The sequence below is a fragment of the Corapipo altera genome, unplaced genomic scaffold (assembly GCF_003945725.1).
Source record: "Corapipo altera isolate COAL_440 unplaced genomic scaffold, ASM394572v1 55, whole genome shotgun sequence".
Lineage (NCBI taxonomy): Eukaryota > Metazoa > Chordata > Aves > Passeriformes > Pipridae > Corapipo > Corapipo altera.
Genome location: NW_020884882.1, coordinates 323,457 through 347,359, shown reverse-complemented (window position 1 = coordinate 347,359; position 23,903 = coordinate 323,457). Strand labels below are relative to the sequence as shown.

At 50.3% G+C, this 23,903-nt stretch overlaps 2 protein-coding genes across 5 annotated transcripts in view; both read left to right on the top strand.

Moving 5' to 3' along the window:
* The first annotated feature begins 378 nt into the window (after nucleotides 1-378).
* Nucleotides 379-6,688, top strand: CDHR4 (cadherin related family member 4). The gene is made up of 20 exons (XM_027640513.1): nucleotides 379-547; nucleotides 1,017-1,037; nucleotides 1,171-1,367; nucleotides 1,438-1,600; nucleotides 1,680-1,765; nucleotides 1,883-1,978; nucleotides 2,431-2,534; nucleotides 2,607-2,743; nucleotides 2,823-2,988; nucleotides 3,083-3,233; nucleotides 3,509-3,611; nucleotides 3,828-4,043; nucleotides 4,124-4,263; nucleotides 4,344-4,491; nucleotides 4,565-4,767; nucleotides 4,856-4,995; nucleotides 5,074-5,109; nucleotides 6,121-6,187; nucleotides 6,286-6,316; nucleotides 6,440-6,688. The coding sequence occupies exons 1-20, from the start codon at nucleotides 490-492 to the stop codon at nucleotides 6,493-6,495; spliced, it is 2,319 nt and encodes a 772-aa protein (XP_027496314.1). The 5' UTR covers nucleotides 379-489; the 3' UTR covers nucleotides 6,496-6,688.
* Nucleotides 6,689-8,008: 1,320 nt separating this feature from the next.
* IP6K1 (inositol hexakisphosphate kinase 1) overlaps nucleotides 8,009-23,903 on the top strand; it is a 37,529-nt gene continuing 21,634 nt past the window's right edge. For 2 of the 4 annotated variants that reach the window (XM_027640449.1, XM_027640446.1), the window contains exons 1-3: nucleotides 8,009-8,104; nucleotides 8,467-8,521; nucleotides 12,826-12,925. The gene's annotated coding sequence lies outside the window, so the exon portion shown is untranslated. Of the gene's footprint in view, nucleotides 8,105-8,466; nucleotides 8,522-8,887; nucleotides 8,990-12,825; nucleotides 12,926-23,903 lie in introns of all 4 variants that reach the window. The other 2 variants (XM_027640447.1, XM_027640448.1) reach the window with 2 other exon arrangements.

Below are 23,903 nucleotides of genomic sequence, written 5' to 3'. Positions count from 1 at the left end.
CGGGCACCGCCGCGCCGGGCGGGACCCGCGTCCCGGTGAGAAGCGGGGCAACCCCGGTACGAGGTCCCTGCGGGACACCCGCCTATACCAGGCTGCCAGAAACGGGCTGGGCGCTGGAGGCTGGAGGGGAAGAGTGACCCCGGCCGCAGCGCCCGTTAATTGGCAGCTAATAGCGTTTAATAGGGATCCCGGAGAAAAGCGGCGCTGGCTTGCAAATGAAGGCGAACACGGCCAAAAATTACCTCCCAGCTAATTTTCCCGGTTCCCGAACGTGCCGCGTGGCGAGGCGGCGTGGGGTGGCAGCCAAACCCCACGGACCGTGGCTGTGAGGGGCGAGGGGCTGGGAGAGGGGGCACTGGGGCCGTGCCCTGTCCCTCCCCTGACTGGGTCGGCCCCCACGGGTGGGGATGGCCAGCGTGACGCCGGCCCGGGGTGGTGCCCAGCACCCCTGGCAACCGGCTGCAGCTTGTCCCAAACATCCAGCGAACGATGGGCATGCACGAACACCTCACCTTCGTCCTCCTCCTCCTCAACCTCTATACCCCAGGTAAGAACATTAGGGTCACAGTGTCAGAGGCACCCTTTAGCAGAACCTGAGTGGGTGACTGAGAGGAGGGGAAAAAGGGCTCTGGGGCTGACCTCAGGAAGGGCAGAGGGGCTGGCAGCTACCTGGCTGGGTTCAAACAGGGAGGGAACATTGCTGGAGCATCCTCAGGCATTGCCATGGTGTCCTCAGGGCACTGCCTGGGCATCCTCAGGGTATTGCCAGAGCATTACTGGAGCATCTTCTGGGCATCACTAATGCATATCCAGGTGCCACTGGGGCATCTTCAGAGCATCACAGAGGGCACATGGTGTGGTTCTTGGGGTACCCTGTGTGGGACCAGGAGTTGGACTCAGTGGTTCTGATGTGTCCCTTCCAACACAGCATATTCTATGATTTTATGATTCCGTGAGTTCTGGGGCTTCTCCAGGGCACAGTCTGGCAACCTGGGGTGACACTCTCCTTTTTGCAGGGACTTTCATCAAAGCAACAGGTAAGAACGAGGTGCTCTGGGACCCACTGTGCCCAGTAGAGAGACCTGTGCCAGCATGGGTGCCCGGGAGCAGGAGCAGAGCTCCCTAAGCACAGCTGGTGAGCTATTGGTGGTCCCTGGGGTCTCCTGCCAGCCCTACCTGACTTGCCACGTGTGGTGACCCTGAGTGAGGACACAGTGCTGGGCACTCGCGTGGCCGAGGTGACCGTGTCCTGCAGCAACATGAGTGGCAGCCCCAATGTCACCCTGGACAGCATGGAGCCCGACCACCCCTTCAACCCCATTGCCATCAGTGCCAACCCCACATCTGCCACCATGTTCCAGGCAGAGGTGCGACTGGGGAACAGGGAGTGGGGCAGGAGCCCTGGGTGCCCTGCTGAGTGACATGTCCCCATGGCAGGTGACGCTGCGTGCTGGTGCGGAGCTCGATGCCCGCCGGGTGAATCAGTACACCCTGACCCTCCGGGCCGCTTGTCCCGGAGAGGACGAGGTGGAAGAGCGGCTCTTTGTCCAGGTGACATCAGGACAGGTGCTGCGCTGTGACACCCCCTTCACCAGTGCCGGTAGGAACCAGAGGCGTGGGGCAGGGGGGGCTGCAGGTGCCAGCTGGCACCAAGCTCCCACAGTCGTGCTCTGCCCCAGGGGGTGACGTGGTGCACGTGCTGGCAGATGTGGCGCCCCGGACACCCCTGTATGCGGTGCTGCCGCAGCCGCTTGGTGGGCTGATGGTGAGTGACAGTTCCCCGGGGGCCTGCAGCCCCCACAAATGGGAGTAGCCTTGGAGACAATGGGACCTCAGCTGTGGAGGAGGGGGACAGGGGTTTCCATCACCCTCCTCTCTGCAGTTCAGGCTCCGAAACCACGACACACCTCTCACGCTCACCCGCCGGGGCGTGGTGCTGGCGCCTGACAGTGGTTTTGACCCCAGCAAGGACACCCAGGTTGGCACCTGCATCCCCAGGCTGTGTCAGCAGCCTGGGCTTCGCCCCTCCTGGCACTGCCTGCAGCTCTCCACATCCTGTTCCTCTCATTGGGCTCTTGTCTTTCTCTGGACCTTGGAGTGCTCCAGCTCTGTCCCCATCCCCTTCTGCATCTTGAGTCCTGTATCAGTTCTCATCCCTGTCCCTATTCCTGTCCCCATTTCAGTCTCCAGCTCAACTCATCTCCATCTCCACCTATCTTCCCACCTCTGTTCCTGCTTCAAGCCCTATTCTTGTCCCTGTACCCCTCCTCTTCCCTGTCTCTTGTCCCCATCCCATCCCTATTCTTGTCTCTGTGCCCATTACTGTCCTCATTCCTGTGTCCATCCCTGTCTCAATCCCCACCCCGTCCACTTCCCCATCCCTGGTGCTGCTCAGGGCTGTCCCACAGCTGCCCTGGCACTACCCTGCAGATGTTCAAGTTGGAGATTGAGGTGATGGACCGCCACGGGCACAACTGCAGCGGGGCTGTGACAGTGGAGGTGCTGCCATCGCGCCGTCCCCGTGTCACCTTTCCGTGAGTGGGGTCGGGCCGGGCGGGGGTTGCTGGTGGCACCAGGACATGCCACACTGCCCACTTTGCCTGCAGCGAGCCACACCGGTCTGTGACGGTGACAGAGGGCATTGGCCCCTGGAAGGTGGTCACACAGGTCCATGCCAGTGGTGAGAATGTCCGCTATGCCATCCTTGCTCCCGTGGCACCCACGCTCTTCACCATTGACGAGGGTGAGCAGGGGGGTGGGGGCCCCAGGGACATCCTGCCCCTGTCCCTGTGCGCAGTGCAAGGCCGTGCCTCCTCCCACAGTGACAGGTGAGATCCGCAGCACCCGCAGGCTGGAGGTGGCCCGTGCCCACCTCCTCATCCAGGCTTACAACGCTCTGCACCCCGCTGACCACGACACTGCCATGGTCAACATCACCGTGCAGGGGACAGACCGCTGGGCACCAAGATGTGTTCCAACCATCTTTGTGTACGGTTTGGGGAGAGAGTGGGGGTACATCGGATGCTCTGCTGCACCTAGGACACGGGGAACAGGAGCTGAGCTGCTGGCTGCTCCACTGCAGGTCCCAGGTGCCCGAGACAGTGTCCCCTGGCAGCACCCTGGTGACACTGAGGTGCACCGATTCTACTGGCACTGATGAGTGTCTGCATTATGCCCTCGAGGGGTCCCCCGCTTCCCGCTCCCATTTCTGCATGGAGGGGCCACAGCTGAAGGTGAGCAGGACCTCAGGCAGCGCCCAGGCAGATGGCAAGCCCAGACCCCAGGGAGCCTGGTGGGACAGGGGGGACCCTGTGACGTGTGCTGTCATGCCAGGTCCTGGGTCAGGGCTCCTCAGGGCTCCCTGCTCCCCGAGGCCTGCCTATTCTTCCTGCTTGCTCCCTCCTGTTCCCCTGGCATTGCAGTTTGTGGGACACCCTGGCTTTGCAGGACACCCTGGCTTTGCAGAGCATCTTGGCTCTGCCTGACCCTCCCCATCCTGGCTTGGCAGGTCAACACCACCCTGGACTATGACTCAGAGGCTGTGGCCACTATGGGCTTTCAGTTCACAGCCACCATCGTGGTGACAGCAGGAGAGCAGCCCCCACGGAGCAGTGAGTGCCCGCGTCCCTGGGGTGTGCCCAGGGGTCGCAATGGGGGAGGAGGGAAAAGCCCTTTCCTGATCCGAAAACCAGGAGATCACAAAGGAAACGTTCCTCCCCTGCTGCCCCAGAGGTGCCCACCCCAGGGCTGGTGCCACTGTGCATGTCACCCAGCTCAGTGTGGGCTGTGGAGTGGCCACCGTGGCTGAGCTGCCGTGTGCCACACAGCCCGTGTGCCTGTGCTTGTGACGGTGACACCTGTGAATGAATTCAGACCGGCATGCCCCAACAGTGCCACCTTCACCGTGCCAGAGACAGCAGCTTTCGGCAGTGTTGTGGGGCGTGTGGCTGGCACTGACCGCGACTACCCACCGGACAGCCTTGAGTACAGCCTGGAGGGGGAATCCGGCCCGGCACAGCCCTTCTCCATCGACAGCCGCACTGGTGAGCACCTGGCCCCCTCCCCAGCACCCACCACACCCCGTAGCACCCACCAGTGTCCCGCAGCTCACACCACCCCACAGGTGAGATCCGCGTGGTGGGACCCCTGGACTCCCAGCAGCAGAAGAGCTACAGGCTGGTGGTGCGGCTGACAGACACCCACAACGACCTGGACCCGGCAAAGCGGCACAGCCGCCTGTGCGATGTGTCCGTGCGCCTGCAGGTGCGAGTGCAGTCCCTTGGGTGAACTGCAGGGGTTGTGAGTACTGTGGGTGCCACACCACCACTCCCTGCTCCTGGCAGGCTGTGCCAAACCAGGTGCCAGTGTGCACCCCTGAGGTGCAGGAGCTGCAGATCACGGCTGGGTCTCCAGGCAGCCGGCAGCCTGTCACCCGCCTGGCGTGCCATGGCAGCCCCAACGGTGACACGCTGACATACACCATTGTTGGAGGTGAGGAGCAACCAAACCACAGCACAAACCAACCCTCACCACGGCACGGCACTGAGCAGATCCTCTCATCCAGGCAATGAGGATGGGCGCTTTCAGCTGGAGGGGAATACCATCATCTACCTCCCCAGTGACCAAGTCGAGCCCCGCACCTTTGTATTACTGGTGGAGGTTTGGGGTGGCTCTGGTGCCCGCCGCCGCAGCACCGTGGTGGCACTGGTGGTGCACGTCACCCCCTGGAGCACTCCAGTGCCACCCAGCACCACCACCCAGCACACGGTGAGGAGAGCCCACTGGCCAGGCGGTGCCCCAGGGTCTACTGAACCCCCCAGCCCTCCCATACCCACTCACTCCACCACCTCTGCAGACACTGCAGAAGGAGCCGCTGGTTGTCACGCGGACGGAGGTGGTGTGGCACCCGCCAGCCTGGTTCGTGGCCGTGCTGACCATCTCTGGCACTCTACTGCTGGCCACCCTGGGCTGCACGGCCCGGAGCCTGCTGTGCAGGTGAGCCCCAGCCCACAGCACAGCACGGCACAGGGAGCAAGACCAGGGGCTCATGTCTGCCCTCTGCTCCTCCCACAGGAGCCGGGGCCCTGGCAAGCTGTTCCTGGGCAAGAGGTGAGTACTGCGCAGCCAGGGCAGTTATATTGGTAGTCATAGTGTCTTTGCAGGTAGCCAGGGAAACGCAGCACGTGAGGGGTGTTTAACACACCCCACACTTGGCTGTAGTTCTCAGTTGCTCTGCTCAGAGTGAGGGTTCAGCCCTGATGGGAGCCATAGGAGCAAATATAGTGATTTGGTCAGCGGACAGTGATGTTGGTAGCCAGGCTGGGGCACAAACTCTGCAGTGGACAGCGTGGGATGGCACAGTGCTGGTGCTGCTGCCCACTGCAGGGCTGGGTCCCAGCACCAGGGCTGAGGTCAGTGCAGCTCACTAGGGGAGCCCCCATTTGGCAGGTGTGAGCCCCACTTGGCAGGGAAAGCTCCAAGGAGGAGGTGAGCAGGCTGCACACTCCTCCTGAGGATCAGTGAGGGTGACAGGCAGCAGAGGAGAGAGACCAAGGAGACACTAGAGCTGCACAGCCTGCACAGGGTGTCTGCACGGCAAGGAGCAGACATACACGTGCATGGGCAGGATAATAGCCACCTCCAGTGGCATAACCACCCTGAGGGGATGCATGGCTGGATCCATGTTCATGGGTGAGATTGGGGACACAGTGATTGGTGGCACTGGGGCTGTAGTGACCATGAAAGGGAGAAGACTCGGGCTCAGCCCCTATGGGTGGCACTGGTGCCAGGGGGGCTCTGGGGCTGCAGCTCCCCCAGCACAGTGTCCTCTGAGCTCAAACGTGGAGAAACAAGCGGATGAGGTGGCAGACCAGATCAGCACCTTCAGGCACTGCTGAAAGGTGCTTGGGGGAGCACAGCCCTGCCACAATCCCCTTCTGTGCCCGGGGGCACATGGACTGGGTAAGGGGACAATCAGGTAGGTGGACAATGGGCTCGACAGGGTGCAGCTGGCAGGGCAAAGCCTGTCTGGCAACCCGCTCCTGACAGCATCCCTCGGGGTCAAGGCTGGGGGCCCACCACTGACAGTGTGCCCTCCTCTTGCCCTCTTCCCTCTTGCAGCTCCTGGGATGTGGTGGAGAAGAGCGGGGGCAAGGAGGAACAGGGACACCCACATGCCAGCAGCCAGGTAAGCGTGTGCCATGGCAGTGAGGGTGGGTGCCCTGCCCAGGAGGCAGGAGGAGCCCTGGAACCCTCAGCACCCTCTCCTGTCTCTCCTCCACACAGGGGCAGTTTGATGGCCGTGCTCAGGACCCACGTGAGTGCCCTGTCCCATGGCCCCACAGCCTTGGGCTGTGTCCCCCAGGGCAGAGGGGGCTGGAGACAAGAGACATGAGCACCAGACCCCCGGGGCAGTGGCTGAATGCTGCCTCCCTCTCAGGCACGGGCAGGGACTATCTCTTCAACAGTGTGACTGGGGCACGGCGCTGGATCTGAGGGGCTTGTCTGGATGAGAGGTTCCCTGCAACCCACAGTTCCATGTGGGCCGTGCCAGGCACAGCACTGGGCACTGGCAGACACCTGATGGGGCCCTCAAGGAGGAGACCCATCCTTTGTGGCTGAACCAACTCCCCATGGGGTGCAGACAGACCCTGAGCCACCTCAGACAGTGCAGACCTAATAAATGATGTCAGAGATTGCAGGCACTGCCGTGATTGCCATAGGGAGTGCTGTGGCCAGGCAGTCCCACTGGTGGCTGTCCTACTGTGGGGGGTCATTACTGCCATCTCCAGTCAGGGATGTGGGTGGCATGACTCAGACAAGGATAGCAGTCATGGCAGTGGAGTTGGCACTGTGAAAGATGTGCTGAGGTCTTTGGCAGGGTCTCCTCTGGTCACAGCAGCATCTCTGTAGCCTGTGGATGTGACCCGGCCGGGGCAGTCTCCCGCAGAGAAGTGATCTGGGGCAAGAAGACTCAGTCACGGGTAATTGTGAGAAACTTTTGCCCAGTGTCCCCCTCAAGCTCTTCTTTGCTCCAGGGCTCAGGGGCGCAAGCGGGTTGGACGAGCAGCCGGTCGGCAGAGGGGACGGGTTGATAATTAGAAGGAAAAGTGAATTAGCGTGGGCGCAGGTGAGAGGGACGCTGCAGGAGCTGGGAGCGGCGGGAAGCTTTGAAGGCGCCAGTCAGCGGGAGAGGTGGGAACCTGGCTATTTGAATTTCAAAGGAGGGCGCTACGGGACACCTCCCTGGTAGCTCCCCGGGGAAATTAAGCGCTGGCGGGATAAGAGGGGAGACTAATTTGGGAAGTAGGTGACTAAAGGGAGGGAGAGGGGGCAGAGACCAGCCGTGAAATTTCACAGTGAGAAGGGTCACCTGTGTGACTCCGCCGGGGGTGCCCCCTCGCCCTGAGACTACGGGGGATCGATGACCGCTGGGGAATTAAATCCTTTATTGTAGCGGAGAGGTGCGTGCCCTACTGGTGAGACCCGGCTCGGAGTGGCAGCCGGGGGGGGCTCAGGGTGGGGAGCTCGGGGCTCAGAGCGGGGGGTGCGGAGCGGGGGGGGTCTCTGGCGGAGGGGTTCGGGGCTCAGAGCGGGGAGCTCGGAGCCACAGCGCCCGGGCACTCGGGGTCTCACCCGGGGGTCTCTGCCGGGGGTCTCGGAGCCGCGGGGCGCGCCCAGCCCGGCCCCGCCCCCCCGTGCGCGCAGGTCGCGCCCATTGGCCGAGCGCCCCCCCCTCCCCGCGGGCAGCCAATGAGACGGCGCGGCTCGCGGCGGGGCGGGGCGCTGGCGGGCGTCACGTGTGCCTAACGTGCGCCGCCGTCCGCGCTCGGAACGGGGCGGGGCCGCCCTGCGCTTGAGCGACGGCGAACTCGACCTATCAGCGATGTCGCTAAGCTCCCGCGGGGCGGGGCTCGGGTTCGGATTGGCGCGAGGGGTGGCGGGGCGGGCCTTGGACGGCGCGGTTGCTATGACGGCCAGCGCCGGGCCCCGCCCTCCCGAGCGCCGCCATCTTGTTGTTGATTCGAGCGGCGGGGAGCGGCGGCGCTGGGGCTCCGCGTCCCGCTGTCCCGGAATCCCGGCCGGGCGGGCAGCGCCGGCCCCGGTGAGCTGCGGTGGGTGTGTACAGGGCAAGCTGAGAGGCGGGGTGGGGGGGGTGAGTCGGGCGCGCTGCCGTGAGGAGAGGGAGCGAGAACCGGGCGCGGCCCCGTGAGGGGAGAAGGGAGAGGGGAAGGGGGAAGCACAGCTCCATGAGGAGCCGGGGTGAGGAGGGCACCGAGACGCCCCGGGGGTGCGGGGGATGCACGAGCGGCCCCCTGAGGTGGGTGCGGGGGGAGCCCGTGTGTGTGGGGTGAGATCCAGCAGCGCCCGAGTGAGGCACGGCCGGGGCGGGGGGCCGGGGCAGGGCAGTGCCCGGCGGGCAGAGCGAGCCTTCCCTCCTTTTGTGCCCTTCCTTCCCTTACGCAGGAACTGCGCGCAGGAAGGAGCTCGGGGACCGCGGCGATAACATGAAACCAACATGGTGAGGAGGCCAGTGGGGCCGGGGGCCCGTCCGCGCTGCCCCCCGGCACGGCAGGGTGGGGGGCCCGGGAGCGCTGGGTGCCACCCAGGGGACACCCGGAGCGCAGGTCTGTTCGTGGGTCTGCAGAGCCGGACCCTAACCAGCCTTCCCTGGGGTTTCCAAGTAGGGGTTGGTAGGTGGGACTGACTCCTGTTCGTTTTCGAGCTGCTCAGAATTTGAACTGGTCCCAGTCTCCATCCCCCTCCATTTTAGGGCTCGGAATCAGCCTCCGTTTTTCCTCTCAATGATGTGTTTTGGTATGTGCTGCCTTTCTCGTTTCAGCCTGTCTTGCTGTGTCTCTGCTCCATCTGCTTTTCCTCCCTTCAGGTTCACCTGGCTTAACTTGGTGTTCAGAGCTTCCAAAGCTGGATTCCACGGTTGGCCTTTGCTAATGAAGCGCTGAATGGTGCTGGAACAGTGTGGGCTTGGGTCTCTGTTCGTTCTTAATTAAATATTTCTGTGATCAGTAGGTCTGTGTAAACTTAGTTGGTAGCTTGTCTCACAACATAATATGTTGTAATGCCTTGTGAAGGTCTCATTGTAGTGAACTGTCACCTGCAGCTGATATAGGGACATGTGTGTATGGTCAGATTTTTGATGGAGATTTTCTTAGATATTTTTCTTGTTATATGTCACTGAACTAAGACTTTGATTTCATTTTTACAGAAATCCTATCAAGAGCTTCAAAGTGTTTTAGAATTAGGTATATCAGTTATTAGGTGTCGCTGTACCCCTAAATAGGCCTATTAGGGACATCCTAATCCTGTGTAACAGTTTCTTGTTGCAGAGATTGAGAAGTATTTTTCTGTGGCTGGGTTAGTTTAGCACTGATCAAAGGTAAGTGCTTTGTTTTGGAGCTGGAAGGAAAGTGGTAGGTTGTGAAAAGATGAACATGTGAGCTCTGTAAAGCAAGATAACATTGGGTTGTTCTTTCAGGTGCATCAGACTTGCTTTGTCAATGTTTCAAATCATCCTAATGCAAATTTTTCTTTCTCTTTCTTAGAGGGTGTTTCTTACCCTTCCCAGCTTTTTCATCACCACCATTTCCGGGTGCATGGGTGAACAGCCATCCTGGTTAGAGCCCGTTAGGTGGATCTGAAGTGTCCTTTTCATGGCATTGCCTATGTTTCCTGTCTGATAAGGACTTTTGGGAGAGCAGGAGAAGTGGTCCTTGGCTCCTTGAGGGGGACGTTGATGTGCACAAGGTCATTACCAGAGGAATCTCTGCTGACCACAGGGGTGGAAAGGGTAGGATGTGCTGGTAGGACCCTCTTCTGGACTCTGGTTATTCATTAGGCACCTTGTGGCAGTTTTGTTTGTTTCTTGCATAGAAAAAGAGCAAGTGAGCACGATTATGTGTTGAGATGAGGAGGGGGAACAGTTTTTATGATCTGCTTCCAGTCACCAGTTTCACATTCAGTATGTGGCTTCACAGGCACTTCAGCCCACAGGAGGTTCTTGACTTGCTGCTGGGTGCTTGTAAAGGTGGGAATCTGAGTTCCCTCCTTAAAAGTTGATCAAGCTGGAGACAAACTGGCAGTTTTTTTCTCCACAGCTTGGTGTGGGTGCTTAAATGATTTTACTGGTGCAAGGGAAATGGTGGGAACGTGGGGCTGGTGCTGAAATGGAGTCCTATCCTTGTCCAGAGAAACCAACATTATGAGTGTGTAACAGTGCAGCAGTGTATTTTTCTGTATGTATTTTGTTACATATAGCTTCAAAGTGCATATTTACATATATTTAAAAATTTATGAAATAATAGTGCCCATGCTTATTTCCTACTTTTGTGAATAGTATCATTGTATGCCTCATCATCAGGTTGACAGTACTGGGCATGTCCTTCCTATAAAAATATTGTAGAAAACAAAATTAGATTTGCTTTGGGATCCCCTCTCATGACAGATTGTGCAAGTCAACTGACTTGGAAGTTATTCTGTCTTGCACTGCACATGGTGAGAAGTCAAGGTTATAGTAACAAGCACTCAGAGGTCAAAAAGTGCCCAGGCTGGAGTAGTGCTTGTGCCCTCAGCCTTCTAAACAAGCAGTATGATTTCTTTTTAATCATGCAGTTCTGTGCTCTCCTCATCCCACCCGAGCTGCCTGGTTTGTTTCTTTCCTTCTCTCCTGCACATATGGAGCTCATTCATTTGGGTAAAATTATCACACTCTGAAATGTGACCTTGTTGAGCTTGACTAGTGAGAGATGAGGAGCCCAGTACAAGCTTGGAGCTATTTGTTGACCATCTGCTTACAGGACACAGTGTCTTTGGTTCAGTGGATCACCAGATAATTGTAAAAAGGTTTCCAGATTTCAGTTTTTAGCTGATTTCCCAGTGTCTGAAGGTTGTTGTGAATCTGGTGAGTTCTGGCCGGTGCGATAGGTACAGAGTGGCACTGACTGTGCTTTCCATTGGGATAAGAAATGCAGGTGCTAAGTTTGAAGTTGGATATCTACAGCCCATGCTCCAGAGGTAGAGTTCTTCCATCTGTGATTGAAATACACATACTGAAGCCATGGAAAGTCCGACAGAGGCCTTGCTTACTGCAGTTCACTTCACTTGCTGTCAGTGAATTCCTCCAGTCTGCCCATTGGGAATTGGCTTGTAATGTGTTGGAGATGTGAGCACTGACTGTTGATGCTGGGATTTATAGTCTCAGAACTCGGTATTGACAGAATGCTGCAGCCTGATTTGTTTACTCTTGCATTTGACAGTGTCACACTGTCAGTCTTGGTGCTGGACAGGGTTTAGATTTGGACCTGACTTGCAGACTTTGTGTGTGGCAGCCCAGTCAAGCCGTGGCTCTGTGCTTCCTTGCTTATATGTGACTTGCCTAGGAACAACTGCTTTTATTTCTGACTTACCAGTCTTTGGGAAGGAGTGTATCAAAACCAAGCCTAGTAAGTACAAAGGGTCCCTAGCGAGCTCTGAAGTGGGTGAGCTGGAGAAAAGGAGCGAAAGAAAAGAAAATGCGGCAGAAACCTCTGCAAGAATCATGTCAAGTATTTGTATGACGTGCTATAAAGTGAAGGAACCCTTCAGCTATATGGAGGAGCAGCTAGAAGTCTCCCTCTTTCCTATTCCTGATGTGACAGGAATGCAGAGCAGGATGCTGGCCAGTGTTTAATATCAGGTTTGTTGCTGCTGTCGTAGGGGTGGTGGGGGAGGAAGAGGAAGTGTTTGTGCGTGGCTGCTTGGTTTCTGTTTTGCAGGCATCGCCTGTGCGCAGTGTTGTGCCATTCTGATGTGGCAGCAGCTGTTATTTTTGGCTTTCCCAGTGTGCTGTTCGGGTGGATGTACTTCCTAATAGATGCAGTTCTCTTAATCGGTGTGTTGGGTGCTTGTGCTTCCTATGTATTAGTGCAGATGGTACTGAGGTGCAGGTAATTTGCCATGATTTATTTCTGTAGGCTCATCTGTGTGCATTTTGAGTGGCATTAACTGTGTATAAAAGACAAGCCTCTTTAAGCTTTTATTTTGCATAACCCCATCAGTATGTGGTCAGTGTCATTCACAATGTCTGATCCCCTTCTCTGGGAGTAAAGGAGTAAGCTTTGCTGTTAGAGAGTGCCTCCATCTGTATAAAGCTGTCCACGGTAGTTATAATGGGTGCAGTTGTTTCTGTTAAAAAACAACACAGGCATAGCTGCTGTAATTGTATTACTAGAAGATCTGTGTCAACCAAATCTGATAAAAGCAGTGAAAGAGGTTATGAGATGAATGTGCCTGCCCTGGTAGGATGTCACTACACGTGTTTGAGAGCTCTGATAGATAAGCTGTCTCTGATTTAGCTTTTGTAGTTAGAAAGGTTATCTCCTTCACCAGCTGTCCTGCTGCTTTACCAGACACTACCTCCCTTGTACTGGGGCCTAAGCAGGGCCCGTTCAGCTGCCCTGGTTTAATACACTGTGCTTCAGCCTTTCTTCCTTAATACCATCCGTGCCTTGTGAACCAGGCCTGGTGAGGAACAGTTGTGCATCCGGCTCTGCTCCACCCGTGGTTGGTGATCTTCAGCTGAGGGTGGCTGAGGCAGCTGGGGACAGTGTGTCCCCTCAGCCCCTCAGTGACACATTTGGTGGAGAACATCTGTCAGAGCCCAGAGCAGTGAGTGAGAACATTTGGATCCTGAAATGAACTCGCTGTGAATTCTGGTCCCAGACTTGAGGGAAAACATGCTCTGGAAAGTTCTGAACTGATGAGCAAGTAAAGATCTATATAAAAGCTAATTTAGCACTTGCTAACTCATTTCCATACAACATCTTGCAGGCTGACTTGCTTCTGGGGTCCTGCTCCCTCTTGATTGTGAGAGATCGGGTCCATATTCCAGTGACTGCTCAGCCGAAAGAGCTTGGGTGACATCTCTAAGGTAACGTTTTTCTGTTTTGCTCAGAATACATATGCAGCCACCTTAAATATCATGCAAAGAGAAATAAGCTGCTTGCCTTTTACCTCTTCCTTTGTAATTTTACCCTTTGAGTAAGGGTATGTAAATACGGTTTGTGGGAGTTATGGTCTTCTCATTAAGGATACTGCAGGAACGCCCAGGTGAGTGTGCTAGCACAGAGTGAAAAGCTCAGTCCTAATCATTCACCAAATCAGTGTCAGTTCTTTGTAATAAGAATTAAACTTCCAAGATTTCGAAGCTCACTCATGCTCTAGTAATTCTGGCCATTTAGGGGGCTCATTTGCACTTGAATCACCGTATTATGATTTAAGAACTCTTAATCATTGTCTGGTTTTTATTTTTCCTTTCTATCCTAAGGTTGGTTTGCTGAAAGTTGGTAAGGCTGACTTGATAGTCTTCCAGGCTCAAAGAGGTTACTTTGTGCTGTCCTAAATATGGAAGAAAGTCTAGCATATCTGTTTTCTCCCAGTTCTTTGTCAACAGAGATAAGACTCAATAGTAGTAGCTATGGTTTAAGCATGACTGAGGCAGACTCAAATGACATCGTTTTATCGAGGCATGGCATGTTTAAATAGTAGCTGTGTCACACAGATGGTCTTTGTTGGTTTAAAGTGCAACAGGTAATGATCAAAGATGCTGAGCTCCACAACTACCTTCCTGGGGTAGGGAGAGGAGACGTGGTGCCCTCTCTTCAGGGGATGCTCCCGTGTCTTTGTCACAGCTGGTTTAAATACTGATCTAAAGGTGGGCTACTTACTGTATAGCTCATATATTCTGCTCTGACATTTCTTTCTTTTCTTCATATTCTGACCTGCATTTTCCCCATTTTTTAAACTTCTAGAGTGGGTTAATGCAAAATATCACGTGATCTTTAATTTCAATTAACGTTGTTTGCTGTTGGTATCAAAGTATCGTCAAGCATTTCCGAAAGCGAGTTTAGAAATCTTAGAAAGGGCACAAGAAGATAGGGCTGGCTGTTTGTTCTGTGTCCTTTGACAGTGCTGTCTAAGCAGCTTAAGCACGTGTGGGGAGGCAGTCATGATCTCATTACAGCTAACTATAGGCGATAAGCAGCTTTGAACACCAAAATCAGTGCCCCAGTGAGTGCAGATGTCAGTGAGTTATTTAGAGCAAGAAGGATTTGGGAGAGAAGCCTGGGGGCTACGTAGTCCTGTGTCTTACTCAGTGACTCAATCAAACCAGAGAGTAACTTCCATGAAATTGCTGGAGCTATTGCAGAAGATGAGGTGTGGTGCTCTTGCGTTGTTTTGAGTGCTGCTGTGGGTTGTGAATAAAACTGGTGAAGGCTTGGAGCTTTAGAAGGAGCTCACACCACTTGCTGCCTGGTGGAAGGTATATTTCTCTTTTCCAAACTCTGATCTGTGTGCTGTGTGGCAGATCTGAGGAAGATCTGCCTGTTGGATTCATGGGCATTGATTCTCATCCAACAAACGTACGGAATAAAAAGAACTTCAGTCTTTTGAGTCTGTCCCAAAAGAATTGTTAAAGCACTCTGAAGCTCAGTTTGTGTTGAAGCACTACATGTGCAGGTTTTTTAGATAGTTTCTTAAACACCCCCACGCTTCCCATCATAAAACCTGCATTATGTTAATCTTTAAGATGTGGGTCTTACTTAGATTTAATGTGACACTATACAAAATTATTATAGATCCCCTTACTTCTGCAAATATTGGAATGGTTTGCTTTATATTCCATTTGAACCAAATATTGTGTGTTTTCTTATGCTGTACAAGTGGCATTGGACATAAATCTTCTTTATGTAATCGAGGTCTTAATACTTCACAGTTCTTACCACAAGTGTTGACCTGAATACACTTATTACAATCTGACAGTAAGCTAAGTCTGAACCAATAAGCATTATCAGACATGCTTTTTGCATCTTTAATTTTTATAGAGGAAAAACCTCTGTTTTAGTCAGTCTGAAGAAGTATCAACTGTTGTGCACCATGCAGAAGTATGAATAGTTTTCAGTTTTCTTCAGGGGCTCTGCACAGTGGTATTTTTTTTCCCTGTACTAACAGCACCTGGGGGGTTCTGTTTTCCCCTTAATTATTCTTAGCTTTAGTTGAATAAGATCAGATATTTCTGTTCCTGTGGCCTGTTCGTTCATCATGTATCATTTTTAGTGTTGACACTTCCAGTGTATTTCAGCAGCTGAGAATACAGGGAACCTATTGACAGTTTGGTTTGCCTGATAACAAAAACCAGTCCTCCTAAAATTCTGCTTTGTAAGTGCAGCTCGACTCAAATATTCTTTGTTAAAATAGTTAAGGGTATCATATCATTCACCAGCCAAATGTAAACCAAGCTCTCTATTCACTCCAGTTAAAATATCTTCCTAAAACCTGGCATTTAAGGATTACAAGTTAGATTGTGAAGTGTTTCCAGGATTTGTGGTTTTGGAGTTCATCCTATTGTGACATGACAACCAGAAGAAATTTGAAAACCTTTTAAGAATTCTGATAAAGGTCAGTGTCCCTGGATAGCGAGCTTGGCAGCTCGACTCTTGCATGAGTGCAGAGCACTTTCTGTTTCAGGTTTCCTGTCATTTGCAGTTTTCTTATGATTATGGGAGAAGAGAACTGTGTGTTATTTCCTACCCATACTGCTTGTTATTTTGTTTCTTTCAGCCTGAGAGGACACGCTTCTGGCACCTGTTATCACACTGTATTGATCTGGAGGAGAAAATTAAAGGGAAATTTGTTTTCCCTAGCTATAGGTGGCCCATGACATATTGTGGCTGTGAGAATACACGTGATTTAGCAGACTGTTTTGTTGAAAAAAAACCAAACCAAAACCAACCTGCAACGTGGCCTTCCAGCATCTTTAGAAGAATTGAAAGTGTGAAAACCCAGGGCAGCTTTTATACACTTGACGGAGACCTGTGATTAAAAACAAACTTGCCATAGTCTGTGTGACTTTCAGAATGTGTGTGCTGTGCCTTTTTAGCATATGGGGCAGGAAATGTTTACTTCTTATATGTGTGTAGCTTCTAACACTTAATAGTTAGATGTAAATCCATTTGACAATAGATCAGGTTAACAAATTTTTGCCTTTTGGCTTTGGCTTTACAGCTCTGTTACATAACCAGTGGCCTCAGTTGTTGTAAGTGGCACTCAAGAAAGCCTGTTGGAAAGAGCTTTGAGATCTGCTTCAGCAGCTTAACAATTAGATAAGATATTGGGAATTTGTGACCTGCAGAGTGTTTACAGGGACTTGTTTGCAGCTGCCTCAGTGAACAGGAAGTTAAATATAGGGTTTGTTTGTCTGATCCTTCACTTCATTGGAGAAGGAGGAGTTTCTTGCTTCAAACCCACAGAACAGAGCTGGCTGTGGTAGAGCATTTCAAGGTGCCTGCTGCCCAGTGTCAGCATATAGGGAGAGAGGTTATGATTTGATATATTAAGGGCTGCTTTGGAAGGTCCTTGAGAAATAAGTAGGGTAAACTGTGTTCATGGACTGCTTCTTTGGCATCTATGAGCTCCCTTCTCCTTGGGTTTTTCTTCAGCAAAGCCAAAGTCACCTTGAATCCTTTGAAGTGTGAGGTTTGCTAGAAGGCGGCACCAAAGGATGGTTGTGCTGGCTCCTGGTTAGGTAAAATGATCTTGCAGACGTTTTTAAATGCCAGGTTTGGGATTTTGTCCTTCAAAACGTTGTGACATCTTGCCAAGCTTGAAGCTGTGACTAGCTGGACCAATTCATGTGTCTCCTGAGAAGATAACCTCAGGTTCAGATTGCCTTTCATTTCCACACGAGGACCTGGGCCTCTTGTTAATTCTTTGTTCTTTACCTTCCAGAGTATATTGCAAGCCACGAAACAAGCCCACAGTATTTTAACAGCTTTAAGATTTCCAGTATGAGTGATTGAGGGCCTTGCAGGTTAAGCTGATCTGCAGGAGAGTAACAGGATAACAAAAGGCCCAGATCAAAATCTCTTCCATGACCCTGAGTTGTGTGTCCTGTTTGTTTTGCGATATTGGATTTTTTAATGTCACCAGGAATTTGAGGGTGTTCTTGTATGAAATTCTCTTCAGAATTTTATCTAGTTTCAGATGAAATTACTACCTTAGCTTCTAGTCCCATCAGATACAGCTTCTAGTCCCATCTCCTTAATTCTTATTACTAGTTTTAATTTCTTCTTACCTATTACTTAACTTGTTCTTTCTTATTACTAGTCTTAGTACACTGTCTTTGTCTGAAATATATTAATGACAACTTTTGCTATTTTCTACTCAAAACTTGAAGACCAAAATGTTGCCCTTTATTCCTGCATTTTTTATGGCATTGTTTACTTTCTTGCAGCACTGTGCACTGCATTTTTTTTCTCCCCTAACATAGAGGTGAGTTTTTTCTGTTTCCTTCTTTGTGTTTTTAGTTTGTTTTTTTTAATGGGTTGACAATACAAGAGAATGTACTGTATACAAGAAAGTACGAAACAAAGGTACCTCCTCGTGGAAAAAAAAAATCACAAGTGTCAAGTTGAGAAGTTATAGCTCATGTTTTCTTGCCTGTGACCCTTAAGGGTCATCTACTTAGGAAAATTAAACTGAATTCAAGGAGGGGGCATGGATTTGCAATGTGATTATGTGGCTTTAACTCCCTGTGGACGTGCTCATAAGGTCGTTCCTGCTACAAGTGCTTGGGACAGCTGCATTAACCAGCGTGTACATCCTTACCTAGTGCAGCTCTGCCAGTGTAGATACAGTTACAGTGATAAAATGACACTTTTAAATTAAAGCTTGTTTTGCTGGGAGTATTGAGAAGGTAGACAGTGATGAGTGCTTTATTTGCCATTGTGACTAGCACATTTTCCAAAGAAAGAAGGAGTAGATGGAAAAGTAGGGGCCCAAGATATGTCTTTTTCAGCTGAATTAATTTTTCCCTGGGCAGTGTAAAGCTTAGGAGGGGTTGCAGTGGGAGAAGAGGGCATCTGCCATCAGTTGGTCATAAAAGATTTTACCTGTTCCTACAAACCTTGCTATATTTATCCCAGAATTGATGTCCACTCAGCGTAGCAGGGCATCTGCTCTTCCCTTCTCTCATACAATAAATTAAGCAGTGCCCTGAGCATTGGTATAGTCTGGAGTATTGTACAACTGACTGTCTTACGTTTCTCTGACCTTTTTCAGATGCTTAAGAAAGCCCCAATTTTATTGAGTATCAGCGTCTCAGAACTATGTTAGCAGAAGAAAGCACTAGATAATAACTGCTCCTTGTGCTTTTGGCACAAAAACTTGTTTACCAGGGTGCAGTGAGTTTGTTTGGATAATCTTGCTTCTGTGCTCTTAAGTCTTTCTGTGGGACTGATAGGCTCCCAGATTGTCTTTTTCTGTTTCTGCAGAAAAGTTGCTCAAGGGTTTGGATCTTCAGCCAAACAGCACCACATTCACTTGAAAGAAGTGCCCTAATTGGAGTCTGTATTAAAACACAGTTCAGTTGTTCATGGACCAGGACACAAATTCTTAAAATCTCAAGAGCTTAATTTTCAGGTAGGACCAAGTAGAAATAAAATACAATACTTTCATGGAAAGTGAAATGGTCACCAAACTGCAGGCTTTCAAAACAGTATAGAGGATATTCAAATAAACTGTACCTTTCTGAAAAGCTGTTTTGCTGCTGGCTAAAGTACACCAGGACTGCATGGTTTCACCAAGATCATTGAAACATTCAGTGGAAGCACCAAAGCCAGTGGCCTATTCCTGGTTCTGTTTTACATTTGGATAACCTCAGGTAGAATATGACTGTCTAAAGAATTTGTTAATAAAATCAACTGAGCACTTTGCTGACCTGTTAGGCTTCAATGGAGAGAAGAAAGAATTGCTGCACTTCTCCTGGCTTTAAGTGTTTTACCAGTGCTCAGACAGAAGCTGTGCTCTCCGATAAAACCACATGGTGCCATTTGGGGCCTGCCAAATGTAAGTGCTTTCAGCTTCCCTGTGTAGAAAAGGACAAGTGTAGCTGAGGCAAAATGTTTGTTCAGCTTTCTCTTCACAGTAAGACAGGGAGAGAGAAAGTTTTGATGCACGTGCCCCTCCATTCACTCTCGAGCACTGTTGTGGCTGCTGAAGTACCCTGGTATATCTCTGCCTGCATATGTGAGATTAAAGTCCTCTTGGGTACTGAAATTCCAGCTCTCCTGAGGCCATCAAGCTGTTAGTGCCTTGCCTTCCATGGAGGGGTAGGTGGAGCTTATGCCAGGCAATCCCTTTTGTTCAGAGCTGCTATTTGTGTATCACCTGCTGTCCTCAGGTCAGGGTGCTGCTCTGATGTGGTCTGGTCGTGGCAAGAGGCAGAGGTAGAACCCACACCATGGCTGAGCAGATGTTTGTTTCTGGCCACAAGCAAGAGGATGGGTGTGGTACCAGTGTTTGCTTGTTTGGGTCTTAAGGTTGTTCTCTAACAGCACCAGTTGTACCGAATGGGCATTGCCACCGATTTCTTGAAGGCAGAGATCCTGTAGTCCTCAGTTAAGAGAGCCAATTGCTTGGAATCCCCTTATCTGGCACTGTTCATTTCCATATAATTAATTCTCAGCTCAGAAAAAGGGCCAATGTATAGATCTTAGGAGGAGATGGATCAGAGTGGTGTCACAGCCCACAGTGTATCACAGGAATTCTAAAGCTGCTTTACAGTGAGCTTGAAGTGAACCGAATCAAGCACTGGTTTTCAGAGGCCGTAAGGGTGAGATTAGCTTGATTGTGATGGATCCTTGTAGCAACTTTGTGTTTGGCTTTGATGCATAGCTCTTAGACTTGATAGGTTTAAATCTAGATGTCCTAATTCCTAGGAAACAAAACATTTGTGCTGCTTCCTGAGTACTGGAGCCAGTTTCTGCTCCTTACCAGCTGACTTTGCTCTCCCTTCCCTTTGCATGGAACACGTCGTTGTTCACAATGTGCTCTTTGGATAGAGTGTCTGGATCTGCTGCAGGGTCAGTCTCTTCAAAATGAGGAACGTTTTTCTTCACAGATCCTAAATGGCTGCTTAACAGTAGCTGTGCTCCATTCTTTTGCCAATTCCCTTTTCCTTGTCACAACTGGGAGTGGGATATGGGGTCTTGGCTTAGCTTTCCTGCTCTGTAGCCCTCTTGCAAAGCAGAGACAAAGGAAAAGTGTTTGAATGTCTGCTATCTGCCTGAGTTTCCTGAGTAGCTGAGTATTGCAGGACTGCACTCTGGAGGTGAAGAGGAAACTGCAACTCTTTTTTTTTTAAGCACATTTTTTATTTTAGCACTAGGACACAGAAAACTGCACAGATAAACAGCAGTGGTGGGAAGAGGCAAGTGGGAGAACTTTTCTTCTCTGTCCCTAATGAGACCTGTTTGTCTTTTGCATTTAAAATATCAACATGGATACGTGGGGTGGCACATCACTGCAAAGGGATTTTTGCTGAAGTCAGATCTCAGCCAGAGGCTCAGTTGAATGTGGTTTCCGTAACTTGTGGGGAATGTTTATGAGCAGTTAATGCCTATCGTGCGAGTTTTGCTGCAGTTGCTCTATTTTCTTTTATTATTTTTTTATTTTGGGGAAGGAAGTAGTGGAGCTGTTGGGGTAAAGGACGGGGAGCCTGCATTGCGCATCTGCATCGTGACCTGAGAAGTGAATCAGCTTAGTCATAACACTTGAACTGTAGTGAGTTGTCCGGCCATTTTCTGGCAGGCAGGAATTTCTGTCAGCAGCTTCAGTGTACGAGTGAAGAAAATCCAGTTTGAGACCATCTCTGCTGTTGAAGGAGATACACTTAATAATATCCATGTCTTTGCTGAGGAGACTCGTGCTTGAGGCAAAAGCTTTTTCTTGTTCCCCTTTTGTTGCTTGCCCAAGTAAACAGTCTTATAGTTGAAAATAGATATTGAAGTTTTCAAATCCACGTTGTTCCCAGAAGGGGGCAGGGGAGACTTACGAGTTCTGGAGTTTGATAAAGTGTACTTTTGTTTGGTTGTGTGGCACTTCCGTGCTGGCTTCCAGACACAGCAGGCGCTGCCGCCGCTCTGGCACTGGGAGTGTGGCACGATGAGATGCCTGCTCGGTGCCAGGAGCCTGCAGCAGTGACCCAGCCTGCAAACCTTCCATGTCTTGGCTCTCCTTTCTCTTGGGGAGCATTAGAACAGCTTTAAGTTCTCTCCTGCAGCTCCCCCTGGTCTCATACACTGAGGTGATACATATGTAAAAACCGTGAGTGTGGAGTCCTCATAAAAGTCTCCATTTCTGTGCCTAGAGCAATCTGGCCAGTTGGCATCTAGCTGGGTGAAAATCCCAGTTCCTTATTCTGTCGTCTTGGATTCTTCTTCTTAATTAAAGCTCAAGTGTCTCCATGAAACTTTTCTTAGGGATTTTCAGGAGGGCCTAGGTTTGCTCTTTACAGACCTAACTTCCATTTGCTAAATACACTCAGCCTGGCCAACAGTGAGAAGGGGGGCTGTTTTGCCACATGTTTTAGAAATGGGGTCATCCAACTCCAGCAAGTTGATTTTTACATCTCTGCAAAGAGACCTGTGGTTTCTTTGACATCCTGGAATACAGACAGAACAAACTCAGCCATGTTGGTCTGCATTTCTCTCTTTGAATTGGGGAAGGCTCAATAAGAGCTTTCTCTCAGGAAGCTCTTATTGTAACATCCCTGATAATTATGACATAACTTCTACCTCTACATCAGCAGTAAAAGGCTAAACAAAGACTGCTGAATGAGGGGGCTGAATGAGTGATGTACAGACTTGCTTGGTGCTTTTTATGCCTGACTCTTCAGCAGGAAGGTCTCCCAGCTCCTGTGTTAGGAGACAGGGTTCGGAGAGGAACCAGCAGTCAGAAGCAAATGGCAACAGAGTGGGTGATTACTTGAGAGAATTTGAGCCATGTGAGCCCATGGGACCTGATGGTGCTGAGTCTTGGCCATCTTGGAAAAGTCACAGGGATGCCGGGACATGTCTGATCACTTGTCTTCAAAATAGGCCCTAAGAATAATCCAGGGTGGTCAGACCCACTTCAGTCCTGGGGATAGTCATGGGTCAGGTCTGTTTGGGACACCTTTCTGAGCATGTGAAGGAATGTGACTGGGAACATTCAGTCTGGATTTACTGATGGTAAGTTGTGTCTGACGCACCTCATTGTCTTCTGTGATAAAATAATCGGATTTGTGGATGAGGAAGAGCACCAGAGGCCATTTAGCTTAAGTTTACTGGGTGTTTTGAGACTGTTTCCCACAGTATTCTTGTGTGCAAGTTGGGACATTACAGTCTGGATGGGTGGAGTATGAATTCAAGCACATCAGGGAATTCTGAAGAGTAAATGGAGTCAGAGGCGGATGAACGGGTGATTCATAGAGAGCTCTTTCCACACAGCAGGACATTAGCTTTGAAAGTAGGCTCGTAATCAGTCTTTCTTGTCCTCCTGAATGTCATTCTTTGCCACAATGTGATAAGAATGGATGGAAGACAGTATTTAAGATGCTGTCTGGTTGAAATTCATGAGTCTGGCTCATTATCAGTGTAGAAGATTAATCTGTCTTTTCTTGAGGGGGGGAGTGGGGGGTTCACATGAATATTTTTCAAGATTACCTTGTTTTGTTTTTCCCTTAGTCGTGTGTATATATGTGATAGCTACTGAACTATAGTTAAGTACAATATGTGGTAGTTTTGGAGATTTCAGTCACACCTGTGAAGGATGTGTTTGGAGTGCTGCGGGGTTTGTAAAGAAGAAAAACAGTTGCTCAAAACATAAAGTAATTTTGTTTTCAGCAGGTTACAGCCTCCTGGGGTTTCATCGACTTTCTAGTATAAAAGGTGAGCTGGAGGTTTTCTGTCAGCAGGGATCTACTGTGTACTTTGATTTCTCTTCACTGTTCCTGAGATACTAGGGGGCATCTGATAATATTTTTGGGATTACCACTGTGGAAAGAATACTGTTTCATTAGAACTGGACAGGCTCAGATTTATATACTTGTGCCCATGGAACTGTAATTGCAAAATTCAGTGTAGGATGCCTGCTTTGGGATTTTTTTTTCCTTTCCATCACTGCTGCTACTGCCTTGCTGCAGCCAGTGGTGTGCTTTGGCATTAAGAATTCAGTTCAAGCTATCTAGTGTGGTAGTGTGCTAAATTAAGGTGCCAGTTATGAGCAAAGAGGTTAATGGTCTTACATAATATTGGTCCTGAGGTTTTTTGTCACTGCAGAATCAAAAATAGCAATTAGAAGCTTGTTTTTTGTCCTAGTTGTGGATTTTTCTGTGGAGATCAATTATCTGCAGCAAGTGACTTTTTAATCAAAGCTGGTTTTTTGTGTTTTAAAAGCATCATAATTCAAAAGTTGGGAACAGATACTAAAAACCCAAGTTTACCACAAGCTGCTTATATTTGTCTTTCAGTTAACAGTCTCTTGGAAAGCTGTAGATCATTCTTATTTTATCAGAACTGCCTAAGGAATGTAATTTGAGCTCCTCTGCATTTATGGCTTTTGTAATAATTCTTCATGGGTTCAGCTCTTTGTGGCTTTTGTGCATCTGTCTTTAACTCTGTAGCTTCTCTGTACAGTTACTGGTTATAACTCTTTAACTCTTGGCTTTGCTTTACTGTTGCACCGTGCAGTCTGAAACAGGCAAAAATGTGGAGTGTTCTTGCAGATGCATCTGAAAGATCTGTTGTGTTAGCCACATTCTTTTTTTTTTTTTTTTTTCCTTCTGAGAACATTTTACCATTTGTTCCAAACGGGAACTGACTGTATCCATTGAGATTAGCTTGTAAGTGTGTCTAATCTCACCCTAAATCTCCATTCACAAAGATGCTGCTTCCTTACTGGCAATGTGTTCCTTCCTGTTAAGGTTTCTTCTCTTCATGTCTTTGTAATTGTGAAATTCATAATGCATTTTAACTTTGATTACCTTATGAGGGAAAAATGCGTATGTTCACCTGCATGGCAGCATGAAT